Source organism: Carassius gibelio, chromosome B2, assembly GCF_023724105.1.
Source record: "Carassius gibelio isolate Cgi1373 ecotype wild population from Czech Republic chromosome B2, carGib1.2-hapl.c, whole genome shotgun sequence".
Lineage (NCBI taxonomy): Eukaryota > Metazoa > Chordata > Actinopteri > Cypriniformes > Cyprinidae > Carassius > Carassius gibelio.
Window position 1 is genome coordinate 24181462 of NC_068397.1, and position 14419 is coordinate 24195880.

A 14419-nucleotide genomic window follows, 5' to 3' on the forward strand; every position below is an offset into this window, starting at 1 on the left:
GAAGCCATGCCTCCCATGCCTCCCCAGACAAGCCGCCACTATAGGGTACAGTATATAAGCGAAGAGTGCAATTTTATGGCTAAATAGATAACCACTTAAATTATTTGATATTTATTTCATCATAATACTATTTTTTTTTTACCTAATAGCTTACTTCATAAACTTAAACCATCAAACAAAGTGTTGCTATTAATAAAATTACTAGAATTAAGCAGTTTAAAACCAGTCTAAAATTAGTCCGCACTTCCTTCAGTTTCTGTGTGGCAGCTGACATCAGGATTGCCGGGTTTTCACAGCAAAACCCAATTGCTATACTTAAAACCGTAGACTGTATAAAAACAGGGATGTAGTGCCGTGAAGTCACCCATAGTTTTCTGAAGAGTGTTTTTAAAGCTCAAAGTAGGCGGAGGCGGTAGTTGCCATCTTGACACACTCCCAGATCATCGAAAATGGGCAAAAGGAGGGAGCTGGTAGCTGAAGCCACGCCCTCCTATCGCGTGTCAGCAGCAACAATCCACCTGGCACTCAAGTAGCCACGCCCTTAATTATGCAGAACTTTATAAGCTAATATACTGTAATTTAAATGAATGAGTTAAAAAAAAAAAAAAATCACCATCCTAACAGTTGTCATGAAGGGCAAAATTAGCTATTTAGACCAAAATCTTTTCTTTTACTGTTGTAAATTTTGGCATTTTAACATGGGATGGGATTGACTACCTTTTGGAGTGGCCCGCGATGAATTGCAGTTTTAGTCAATTCCTTGTTGGCTTCACCTGAGAGAGCGGGAGGTTCCGGTAAATACGTATTTTCTGGTGGGGTTCACCTGGTAAAAGTGGCATTTAAGGGGCAAAATATCACGTTATTTGTATCGCTTTAACCCGCGGACATTACAAATATCCCGCGGCAACAGTGTAAAAGTAGCCAAATTCCGCGGGAAAACCGTGGTCTGGGCAACAGTGGTTGAGGTCTTTATCGAGCTCGCGCCTTTAAAAGCAGTCGCCGGCCGTCCTCCGTTTCCTTGGCAGCCCGATATGATTGACACTCCGAGGATAGTCCAAGACCCTCCCTCTACTCTGCTCTGCTCTCCTCTCCTCACTTGAGCTCTGATCGCGAGCCTCAGTAACTTTCTACTGCGAGAGGGATGCAGCGCGCGCTGAGCGCAGCCTGAAAATGGCAACCCTTTGGATTTATCCGTCCCTCATTTTCTTTCTTTTCCCTTCCCTCACACCGAGTCAAGCCTTACGGAATTACCCAGAGAATGAAGGTAAGAGGGCTTTGTGTTTATTAACTAAGAATAGGAGTAATTCATGGCTGAGGTTTGCGGGAGACACAGTTTGTGAAGTGCGCTCTGGATGCTGTGGTTTCTATAAATCATGCATAAGGTGAATGAAGCAAGCAGGGAAAAATAGCAAATGCATGTGTTTTTAATTAAAGATTATTGAAATATTGTAGTACATCATGATTGTCCTGTAGAACTCGTTTTGAAGTGATCCCTGTGGATTGCAGTAGGACATTTCCAATATTATTTATTTATTATTTTTTGGGGGATATTATTAGGATAATGAAAACACTTGCACACAATCACAAATGGAACATTTTAAGCATTTTTGTAATGTACCACAGCAAAAAAAAAAAAGTTTGTAGTGTAAAAATCTGTTTACATTTTCTTTATATATATATATATATATATATATATATATATATATATATATATATATATATATATATATATATAGAAAATAAACTGTGAATACTCATACACTCTATTCGAAAGTCACATTACAACAGTAAATCAATATTTTTTAAGGGTTTGTTTATTTATTTACCCCCCTAAAAGTTAACTTGAAGACACTTGAGAGACCGACTATATGTATTAAAAAGTTATTTACTATTTTATTTAATATTATACTAAGTGTTGAAGTTATTTTTGTAAGCACATATATTTTCTAAGGATTAAAAAGCAAATAAACAAAATTAAGAACTTGATGTGAGCAGGTAATACTCTTATATGTCCATAAATTGTGCTGTGTGTTGTGTGCAATGTGCTGTATGGCCAGCTGGAACCCGAGAGAAGTCCCTATAAGCCTGATCATTTATCAGTGACCATAAGGTGATTTGTTAATGGTGACTGCCTCTTGTCCATATAGCAGTCTTAATACACTCTAGAAAAATCTGTTCCCCAGTCTGTTAAATAAATAATCAAATCCTAAAATAGCATATGAGTACCAGTTCTCTGTCACAAGAATTAGAACACATGAAACTGGCCACATAGTTTATCACTTTATTTAAATACATTTGGAATAATAATTAGTTTATGTTAATATTTTAATAATCTAAAAAAAGCAAAAGAGCCTGTTTTTCTGTGTGTGACAGAGCTTGTCCAGCATATATTTCAATATGGTTTGTTTTTAATTGTTTTTATTATTATTATTATTATTATTATTTATTTATTTATTTATTTATTTTATAAAGACAGTCAGACCATATGAATAAGCTTCTTTTTCAGCACAGCTCAGTTCAGAGTTTAAAATGCATCCTAGATAGACAATGAATATAATACTCCCATCGAAGCAGAGAGCTATTGCAGTAATTTCTTTTCCCAAGCAGAAGAGTGAAATAAATTCTTTTTTTTTTTTTTTTTTTTTCTGGATCCTTTCAGTGAATTCATTCATAAATGGAAGAAATCATCATTTTGATTCACAAAAGCACTTAGATTGCACCAATGCCAACTTTCAAAACCTGATTAAACTGTATTTTGTCAGATGAAAAAAGCACTTGAGAGGATGGTGAAACTGTGTTTTACCAGTGGAGATGGGAGACAAATCATTTTGTGCCCAACAGAAGGACTAAACAGTGCTTTACTGGTTGGTGTCTCTGGCTGTCCGGTGACTGGAAATCGCTTTCGCTCTGTTTCTTTTTCCCCGTGTTCCCTCCCAGCAGGGCTTGTCCTTCTAGCCTCTTTCTTCTTTATAATGTTTTCTGCTTTCTTCTGAACCTTCCCCTCTGTTATCAGCCTAATTAGCTTACTTTAGTCGACTGCCCCATGTCTTTGTATTTTTGCAGTAGCATGTGCTTTTGTGCATACTGTATATGTGAGTAGAGTGCATAACCGCCAGTGGCTTCCAACGCCTAAGCACGGTCTCTTCTGTTTTGTCTCTGCTGTGCTCCATGGTGCTCTATGTGACTGTAAATAACGTCTTCTCATCTAGAGGACGCCCGCTGTGCTTGCTCACCGAGCCGTAAGACTGACCAGCGTTTGTTATTTTAAGCCGCAGTGGGAGTGCGGGTGCCATGTTATACTGGAGCAATGCGAACACAATGACAAGGGAGTCATTTGCCACATATGGACCGAAATGTGGAAGTCATCTAAGAAGGAATGAATTCAGAGAGATCAGGGGACAGTGCAGCAGCCGATGTGAACAGCAGAGGGCGCCTTGTAGTGCACAAATTATTTAGTCAGGGTTTTGTTTCGCGGTGGATCTCACAGTTTCATGAATTTAGAATATGAAAATTTTTCCCAGAACCAAAAAAAAAATTAATAAAAGTTTGGGATTTTGAGCCCCAGTCATGGAGATCTTAACACAGTTATGCCAAAACTAATTTTACAATGAAATGAAGAAGAGCTCTGTATGGTCTCTTGCGGTCTGCCAGAGGAGGGTTCATACCACCTGCTTGAGAAAAGATTAGATTGAGTCTGATCCGGGTTGGTGAGCTTAATTCGGTTTAATGGCTTAAAAAAAAGAACATTTAATCTTTTTGCTGAACTCCTGGAATGGTCATCGATTTTTATGTTTCTTTTTACTTCTTTGGCCTCAGATTAGTATTCTACCTCCACCAAGGGCTGTTTTCACTGCTCTGATATTCCTCTCTCTCTTTCCTCCCTTCTAGCGAGTTTGGGTGACCTGTCCCTGTTGCTTGCTTTCATTTGCTGGGCAGCCGGATTAGTGGCTCAGCTTCCCCCCAGGGGATGAGCCTCTGTTTGTGAAGGAGCCTCTGTTCTCTGCCTTTTCTCCAGGTTTAAACAGTCTGGATTAGAGTGCCCTTGTGCCCAAATGCCTCGGCTAAAACAAACAAGAGAGTACGACACACATCTGTCTATCTACTTTACATTTAGGAGACAAGAAGTTTCAGTAATGTTTCAGACAAAATAGTAATTGAAACAAACGAGTCATTGTGTGCGGAGAATACTTCAGATCATTTGATCCTGGATACAAAGTTAAATGGGAAATGTTTGACTTTTGGTCATCATGTAATCCCATGCTGTTCCCAAAATAATTCTTTCCATCTGTGGAAAACAAAATAAGAATTATTTTTGAAATCATGTTCTTGTCTCCTCATCAGTGGGATCCAGTGTTCTTTGGGACCCCACTGACTTTTATTGTTTAAGCTGCTTTTCTCCATACATTCTTCAAAATATCATCTTTTATGCTCTGCAGTAGAGGTTTGTAACAATGTAAGGGTTAGTCAAAATTTACAGCTTTTTTCATTTTACTTGAACTATTCCTTTAAGATCTCTCCAAAACTTTTCAGTAGAGTCTTTCTTTTAGGAGAATAACTATAGATCTATTTATTGATTACACTTGTTTATCTGTATAATGAGAACGGGAATCATAATATCGTTTTATGATTAATCACATCAGTGTAATTGGATTGCTTTTATCACCATCATCATTTTGTTCATGACCTTGAGCTGACGTGGACATTGATTGGCCGCCTCACCGCACTGATTCACCTCTATTACTGGGATTACTGATGGCTTTGCGCTATAGGTTGCACGCCGATGTGCAATCATTAAAAAGACCTTAGAGGGCCTCTTAAATTCCCACCGTACACACCATTATTACCACACACGAGCAAAGGCTGAGGGACAATGATTTTCTGGACACACAATGGCTCAAGCCAGGTAATTGATTGCCAATATTATTTGCAATGAAATTAAAATAGGTGAAAGATATAGGGGGAGACATATAGCTATTGATTTTAGGACATCATCAGCTATGATTGGTGCACAATGGCCTACAAACGGTGTGAATAGGCAGACCGGTGTAGTTTCTTTGTGAATAAGGATCATATTACTGGCTTGGTTATTTGTTTTGGTTGAACTCGGGTCATTGTTTGGGCTCTATCTGTTGTTTTTGTAAAGAAACCCTTCCTGTGACATGCTGGGCTGGTGACCTGTATTCACTGGGATGCCCTCTGTTCTGCATTGCCCTGTCAGCTACAACTACTTCTGTCTCCAACAAACGAGCCGCTCCGTCCTCCCTTTTTAACTCTCTCGCTCTTTTCTTTCTGTTTCTACAAATGAACGCCTCTGACACTCATGTTCAGCTACCGGTTCTCTCACTGGAGGCTCATTAGCAGGCTAGTCAACACAATGGAGCCCGACTCTAAACGTCACGCTGTGCGATCCGCTCTCCCTACGGTCTTGCTGGGTTCCAGTCTTGACCTTTTATTTGTTTTAATTGAATTCATCTGTCTGCATTTGGCCTCAGCTTCTCTCTTTTTTTGCGTAGTTTGGAGAGGCGATTGTGCTGGGAGAATCGCCTCCTTACCGCAGCGCTAAACAAACAGCAGGGTTTTTCAATTTGCTCGGCTCTGTGTTATTGACTGGGTGAAATCTCTCAGTGTCTGTGTGCCGCATGCTTCGAGTCTCTGTTTTTTTTGTTTGTTTGAGCTAAAGGTGGGCTGTTTGCTCAGTTCATCTACCCATTCTCCTTTTGTGTTGGGTCAAACAATGGTCAGATTCACATTTCGATGCAATGCGACCTTGCCACTCGATGGGCATCTCCTTTTCAAAAGCTAAAACCGACATCCTGCTCCGGACGGCCTGTTTCCTGGGTCATTCTGATATCACATGCTGTCTTTGCTACCTGATCCAGTCTTATGTGGTTTTAGAGACAGCACTTTAGATGGTCAACACACAGTGATAAAAGAGGTGTAATTTAAGTAATGCACCTCTTAACTGGAAAATAATACAGCCTGGTCATGTTATAAAGATCGGGCAACATTTTTGGTAGAGAAAAAAGTTCAAATGATACGATAATGCACCACAAAACTATTGGTGGTCACAAGTAAGTGCACTGAAAATGGACGGAACGAGGTTTGTGAGTAGATGATGGTGGAAATGAATTCTCTTTTTCCTTTGCAGATTTAGGTTTCTGGTGTCATACGACCCACTTCTACAACCACAATGTGACAGAACTACGGTGACATAGGTCAAGAACTAGTGACCATGTTTTAAAGTGAAGTAATGTTTCTAATTTTTTTAAGCTGTTTTATTTTTTTTTTTATTTTTATTTTTTTCAAATATTTCAATAATTTAATTTAAAAAATCTTAAATTTTTAAAACATAATGATTATTTGAATCAAAAAAAAAAAAAAAAAAAAAAAAAAATATATATATATATATATATAATGTGTGTGTATATAATATCTGTATGTGTGTTTGTGTGTTAAATATTTACATGAAATATTTACCTAATATTTACCTTATCAAACCTTTTTCATCTAGCAGCTAGGCGATTATGGGAATTTTTGTGGTCTTTTAGTTCAGTCCATGTAGAGCCTGATGGCCAGTGGGAAATGGCAGAGGAAAATGAGAATGAAAGAGATGAAAAGGAGAGGAAAAGGGTGGTCATTGTCTGAGGGCTTCATTCTCCGTGCACTCTACAGACCGGGCCTGATGTTGGCAGCACAATAGCAGGGCGACCTGGCAGCTGATAGAGGAAAAAAGAGGCAGAATGGAGATGTGTTTGTGGGAAGGATTTGTATGCCAATGAGCTTTAGCCTGGTCTGACTGAAAGTCTCTCTCTTTCTCTCTTTTTCTCCCTCAGTCACTCACACACTTCTCTCTTCCAGCTTTTTTTCATTCTTTCCCTCCTGTGGCCAATTTGGTGCCGAGGGACTTGAGCATGCTGTCATTCAAAAATCTTGTTTTCTAAAGCTTTGTGTTCCCATGACTCCAAGCTTTGTCCTCCTGTGTGATTGTCAGAGAGCATGTGTGTGCGTAAGCTGCTGTATTCAGTTTTCCGTCTCTCCTGTCCAGTTTTGTGTGTGTCTGTGCTTGTCTGGCTGCACGGTGCTTCACATAAATTCTACAGTACGTTTAGAGGGTTAACAAACAACATAGTGCTATTTGTAGTTTCAATTTACAATATTTTTCTCAGTATTTTACAGAGCCAGATTGAGCAAATGCTATATAAAATAAGAAAATATACTGTAAAAATCTGTATCTCAGGTGTCTAAATTGTGCTGTTGTCTCTGGTAGCTACATTCTGCATACAGCTTATAATGTAAAATACAAATTATAATGTTAAATACAGATTATTCGAGTAGGTTTACAAGAAAATACTATTTTAGTCTTTCTACACAAAATTGTATGTTTAATTCCGTGTTACTTGTCATGTCTTTGTAAATAATTATGAAATCTATTTACTATCAAATTTCAGAGTGAAAATTGGTTCTACATCATAGATTGTTCAGTAATGTGAAAAGTCATGGTTCATTTTTTTTTCATTACTTTAGCACTTTTTATTCATTTAAAAATACTGAAAAAAGTGGTCCTGTCAAACGATTAATTGTTATTAATCACATCCAAAATAAGTTTTTGTTTACATAATTTTTGTACTTTTTGTATTTACAATTTATATATAAATACACGCACACATTATATATTTTGAGAATATATACATGTATTTACATGCATATGTTTTTTTATATATATATATATATATATATATATATATATATTTAATATATAAACATAACATTTTTCTTAAATATATACATGCATGTGTATGTATTTATAAATACATACATAATAAATATGCACAGTACACACATATATTATGTAATCAAAAAACGTTTTGGGATGTGATTGATCGTTTGACATCACTCAAAAAAGTTTATTTTATAAATTTATTTTTGAAAAATGAACAGTTTCCACAAAAATATTAAGCATATATAATATTTATATAAATATTATTAATTTGATGGCCAATATTATTTGTTTAACTGTTCATATTAAAACACAGATCATAAATTATACATGCTATTAATCTATAGTAATATGAGAAATTAAGTAGAACATATATAAGTTTTAAATACTTTTGTAACAGCAAATATTATATTCAATCAGACAAAAACAAACAAACAAAGTTTATACTGATATAGTCACTGAAATATCTGGCATCTCTGTCTAAAACGGTTTTATATACGCCGTTCCAAGCAAGCTGTGGTTTTGGAAGAGGAAGCGCTCTTTTCCATATGTTTTTCTGATGACTTTGGCTCATTACGGATGCAGCCCATGATGCTGGGAGCTGCTCGCAGGTACACTGACTCGGCCCTCAGCAGTGATTATGTGCTCACTAATGTGCCATTGGCTGCCGAGTGACCCAGCTTGGAGAGGGCTGACCGAACCTCACCGACTCCAGCATTCCTTAATGTCTTACTAGAGCGAGATCCACAAATCTTCAGTTCCCCCTTGCTGTACCCCAGTACCTCCCTGTTACCACGACAACACTCTGGCCCCTGCCACTTAGAGCAGAAAGAAAGACCCTAAGCACCATTGACAGCCTCATTCAGATGGAGAAATGCATCAGAGAGGTTCAGAGGTGTGTGTGGGCGTTTTTGTGATTCATCTATTATAAACTTTATGTTTTTAGGCCTAATGTGTTTTATAGGCAGGCTGTGCCAATACACCTTTTTATCTTAATATCGATTTTGCTTTTCAGTAGGCAGTCCGTATATTCACACCTGTGACAAAGCAAGTGTTTTTGGCTGCCGCCCTCATTGTGAAGTCGTGCGGCTCTGCCTAAGGTATTGGAAGGGCTGGCGGGGCGTTTGATTGCTGGCAGGTAGATTAAAGCAGCTCTTCCGCCGGGATTAGAAAGCGAAAGGGGATGGAAGTGGAGATCACAGCCAGAGGAACACTGAGCTCTCCCCACTCAAAGCATCCGTAATCACCACTGGCCTGGACTCAAACACTTCAACAGCAGGCGAGAGAGAGAGAAAGCCAGCAGCATGGGGGACATGGATAAAGAGAGAGAACGAGAATGAAAAAGGGAACAGTTTTGATGTTGGTCTCAATTTCTGGATGTGTGCTGCTATGCTAGTGATCAAGCGAATGAAATTGGTTTTTCAGTGGCCGATGCCAGAGGACAGCCAGAGAATTTTCTTAGAAAGCATGTAGATTAATAATGAAGAATTCAAAGATTTTGAATATTTTTGTGTAAAATAGTGTACAATCTAAAATACTATTAAATATTACAGTCTAAAATACAGTTTTAATAAACCTATTTTATGTCTTTGATGGGAAAGCATATGTGACCCTGGACAACAAAACCAGTCTTAAGTGTCTATTTTTCAAAATTGAGATTTATACATCATCTGAATAAATAAGCTTTCCACTGATTTATGGTTTGTTAGGGTTGGACAATATTTGGCCGAGATACAACTATTTGAAAATCTGGAATCTGAGGGTGCAAAGAAATCAAAATAATGAAAAATCGACTTTGAAGTTATCCAAATGAATCCTTAGCAATGCATATTACTAATCAAAAATTAAATTTTGATATATTTACAGAAGGAAATTAACAAAATATCTTCATGGAGCATGATCTTTAATTAATATCCTAATGATTTTTGGCATAAAAGAAAAATCGATAATTTTGACCCGTACAATGTTTTTTTGGCTTTTGCTAAAAATTTACCCCAACGATTAAGGTTTTGTGGTTCAGGGTCACATATATTATTACATGTTGATTTAGTGTTCAAGAAACATTTCATTTATTATTGAGTTGTAAAAAGTTCTAAATATCTTATGGCATTTATTTTAGTACTTTTATTTAATTACTGTTGATTTCTCGAATGCCTCTGTGCTAAATAAATATTTGCTGTAACATTTGTCTTGTTTGATTTTTTTTTTTTTTTTTTTTTTTTTTTTTTAGTATGAAAAAAAAAGAAACAAGATATATTTTTTCCTGATTCACTTTTGTCATTTTTTTTTTTTTATCACAAACCCAAAAATATGCAAAACAAAAAGCATAAGGATCACAATGGACAGCTTTTGTGACGTATATTTAGCAAATTTACTAAACTTACAAAACATGAAAAAGTGTGTCTCTGTCCACTTTGTGAGCACCAAGGTTGGCAGCCTTCACACATATTCAAGTGAACAACACTAAACAGAGCGATCACACCAGAGTCTTTTTTATTCAACCCAAGCCTGCCAAGTGTAAACACAGCCTTAAAATGTCCAAATGTCAGCCACTTTTTCAGCCTGGCCACTAAAACTAATTTTATGTATGTCAGACAATAACAAACATTTTCCTCCCCATATGCTTCCTTTAGAGATTCACTAATGCAAGGACCTAAAAGTGCAACAGATCAATGGATTATGATCAAAGTGTTGTATTTAATGATTTATCACAATAAAATCCTGGAGTGGACTCTAGCTTGTCTCTGGGGTGTCCTGTTCCAGTAACATGGTCCCACAGTCTCTCAGCTTTTCTTGCCCATGTACAATGCTGCCCGCTGACGATAATCGATACATGAACATGCCTGTTTGAAACCAAACGCTGAGAAGAGCCCATGCAGTCTTCTCTGCAGACAACAGAGGCGGTCTTGGGAAAATTATTCACATGTTGTTTTGAGAGAAAAATGTATCTCTGCAGCAAACACGAATCCTTAGAAAAATACTTACGGTTGATAATCAAACCCATTTTATGTAAGACGATGGAAGTGTGTGACAAGGCAGTGTTTTATTTGTCAGAAGTGTGAGATGAGGCAATATATGAATCTTACTGTAAAGTGTTTTGCTGGCTTTGATCTGGTATCGAGTCGATGGATGGTGTTTTGTGTCTGGTTTTATTGGACGATGAATTTGAGCAGGGTTGGGACACAAATGGACAAAAGTCTTTTAGATGTGAGAAAGCAAGTCAAGTTAGAGTTACACTTACACTTACAGATGAATTCACTTCTCCAGGGACAGATAAATGGAGTGAGACGAGAAAGAACAGAAGAGACAAAGAGATGAGAGTGTATTTCTATGTGTTTACCCATCTGTCTATCCATCCGTCTGTCTGTCTGCCTCTGTCTGTCTGTCTATTAGTCTGTCTATCCATCCATCCATCCATCTTTAGCCTCAGAGCAGAGGTGTGATGTGTGATGTTTAGCTAAATAAAGTCTTTTGTTTCGCCACCACAGGATTTATCTGCAGCTATCTGAGTAATTGATATAACAGTCATCCAACTGTGTTGTCTGCATTATTACTGGTTTCCTCTTCCCTCTGCCATTTCGGAATTGTTTATCCCGATTAAACACGTCCAAATTAGTGGTTCTCATACGCAGGGTGGTTGTATTGGGTCAGCTTCTGCCCTCCATTAGACGGTGTGCTGTTAAAGACATCAGTAATCACTAGGTTTAACCAAACAGAGACCACATAAATGCTCTTTATCTGTTGTGTGTGGTTTTAAAGCGCGACCTTTCTTCAGCGAAAAGGGTTCCTGTTCACTGAGTAAATGGCCTCAGCACACACTCTGACACACTTTCGCTGCAACTTTATTTATTTACAAATGTCACCGTCACCGGGGCGTAATGTGTTGCATCAGGCATATAACACTTTGAAAAAGTGCTGCTCATCAATCCATGGGGACAGAAGAGAGGAGGAGGAGGGGAGAAGAATCTGGTTTTACTGAATCACTCCATATGAACACTTTTTTGTCTTTTATGTACATCTAATATTAAGCTATATAGGCAAAACTATTTCTATTAAAATACATTTTATTTAAAAGGCCTTTTCTATAGTTGGTTAAACACTTTGAATGAGAAATGAGCAATTGAGATTCACAGCTCTGTGTCGCTGTAGTTGTTTGGACATTTTATGGACAAATTATGCAGTGCACAGTTTGTGAGGTAGAGCAGATCCTTCTTACCGCTTAAGGATTACAGTCAGTCTGCAGGAAAATATTTATGATACATGACTCCATTAATCTGACACCAACACTGCACTGTCACTATAAATCAAACACACATCCCACTCCGCTTCGTACACAACAGCTAAGAATACTGTGGTCATACTTTAGTTTTTTACTCTTTTTCTTTTTTTTGACAAATCCAGTTAAAACATTGACTTCCGAGAGGGTGAAAGACAAACAAGGCTATTAAACCACTTAAGATCTGCATGCCAATAAACTGAATGTGTGCCAATATAAAAAACATGCTGTGTTAAGCATTTCTTTATGTGGATATCCTGAAGTATTGACGAGAAGTTGTGATTGTCTCTGTGTGTGTGTGTGTGTGTGTGTGTGTGTGAGAGAGAGAGAGAGAGAGAGTCTGAGTGTATATCCGTCAATCAGACGGCAATATTTTTTTCTAAAAAGAATAATGTAATGATCAATAATTTATTTCAATATTTAATAACAGCATTAACATCTCATGTATTATCCAAATGTATAATATACACATATGGCATTTTAATAATGATGTTATAAATTCAGATTTTGTTCAGTTCATTTCTGTAATGTTACTGTTACAGCTGGTAACACCAAAAACAGTATCACCATATTTATATGGGAATCAAATGTATCTAAATCAGTGTTTTGATAATTGTGTCTTAATTCTGTTTATGAAATGTAGTGTTGAAATGTAGAAAATGGTTTGCAACACTTTATCAAATGAGCCGTGTATATGTTTTCCTCAATGTGAAAACGCAACATCAGAGGTGATTAAAAATTAATAGCTGTCGATGGTAAGACATTATTTCATGCTGTGCGATGAAGAGATAGACTATGAGAAATTAAATAGCCTTTTAGATGGTTTGTTGACCCATTCCACTTGGCATTCACACACATACTCGTATATACTCCCGAAATGAAAATGAAAACCATCAATACTGCTATCGAGGGCAAACTTTATTTTACCGGTAATGCTGTGTAAGACATGAATACGTTTTTATTGATATATCTGATTTATAAAACAGTCTTTCTCTTGTAATGGGTTCCCAGCATTGGGTTTTGCCGCTGGATGAAGGAGGGCATTGTTGGAATGATTTAAAACATGGGGCTAGACTCTCGTCCCTCAGGCTACAGACCTGATTGTCTGCAACTGCTCTGTGATTTACTTGCCAAATATGCAATCTCATCTAACCGGCTTGTTTTGCTCACAATATGTCACGAGGTTGAGTGAACTTTAACAAATCATGACTTCTTTTTCTCTCCCCTGTGCTCTTTCTCTCTAGTTACATTGCTGGACACCATGTCTGCTCTGGGAGACCTTGGCTGGGAGGCCTATCCAGCTGAAGGGGTGAGTAACATGACCAATCAAAATCAAGACAAACACACAAGCCCCTCAAACATCTTTAATCAATTCTAACTCTTGCAACCAGCCCAAATTATGGTGCGTTTTGTCTGCGCCTGTTTTACACAAATGACTTGAACCACGCAGGGACAAATTAAAATGAATCTATGCTCCTGGGCTTCCACACACTTTTGAACCCCTCCAGCACATTTCTTCTTGCAAACAATCATCTGTAATCACGCTGTCACGTTTCAGATGTGCTGGAATTGTATAAGGTTAAACCTGAACTACGCATGTATATTCATAAGAGTGGATTCAGCATTCATCAGGCTCATGGGAAAGAAAGGCTGTAAGCACGTTCTCAAGTTCTTATAAAACCTAGCAAGTTCTGTGCGTGTGTAAATTGTAGGATGTGGTGTCAAGGTCATGTGGAGTCTAGTGAGCTTAGACCAGCCTTAGTTTCCAGCCAAGAGGTGTTCATGTTCGGCTTAACACCAACTTCCCCAGTCGCTTACTTCCAATTGATTTGAGGAAGACATCAAGATTAAGAGTCTCTAAAGTAGGAACACAATCCCCTGTGCCAGAGAGCAAAAAGAAGGAGCCTTTATTTTGAGTAGAGAAGGCCTGTTCTGTCTTTTTTGAGGCACCCAAAGTGGTCTAAAAATAATTGAGTTTGCAAAAACCATGGTGGGCTTAAAGGAAAATCAATATTTGGGATTTCACAGCCGTCTTTTAAATGATTTAATAGAGCCGTCAGAAGCTAGATCAGATTGTCTGTGCCCCACACGGGTGTCTACGAGATGTGTCGTGTAGCAGCTAAATCTGGAGATGAGCGGAATTTACAAATGATTTTTTGCTGAAAATAGTCAGACAGACATGAAGTCTGTACCCTTTCTCAAACCGAGAAATATTAGACTTGCATAACAGAGTATTGCATTGCATAACAGGCTGATACATTATCAATAACCCAAACCCGCTGTGTCACCCTAGGAGAGCATGTGAATATTGAATGACATTTAAAAGTTGTGGAGAAAATGCAAACGCTATAGAGCAAGATCCTCAAAACAGATACATTCTTTAAGCCACATTTAGGAGTTATGAGATCTGTCATGTTTAATAGTCA

At 37.7% G+C, this 14419-nt stretch overlaps 1 protein-coding gene across 1 annotated transcript in view; it reads left to right on the forward strand.

The window, feature by feature from the left end:
• The first annotated feature begins 737 nt into the window (after nucleotides 1-737).
• The window catches only part of epha4b (eph receptor A4b), a 102153-nt gene continuing 88471 nt past the window's right edge, over nucleotides 738-14419 (forward strand). The window contains exons 1-2 of the mRNA XM_052549211.1: nucleotides 738-1264; nucleotides 13238-13302. Of these exons, the coding sequence (XP_052405171.1) occupies nucleotides 1171-1264; nucleotides 13238-13302 (159 nt within the window). The 5' untranslated portion in view covers nucleotides 738-1170. The remainder of the gene's footprint in view (nucleotides 1265-13237; nucleotides 13303-14419) is intronic.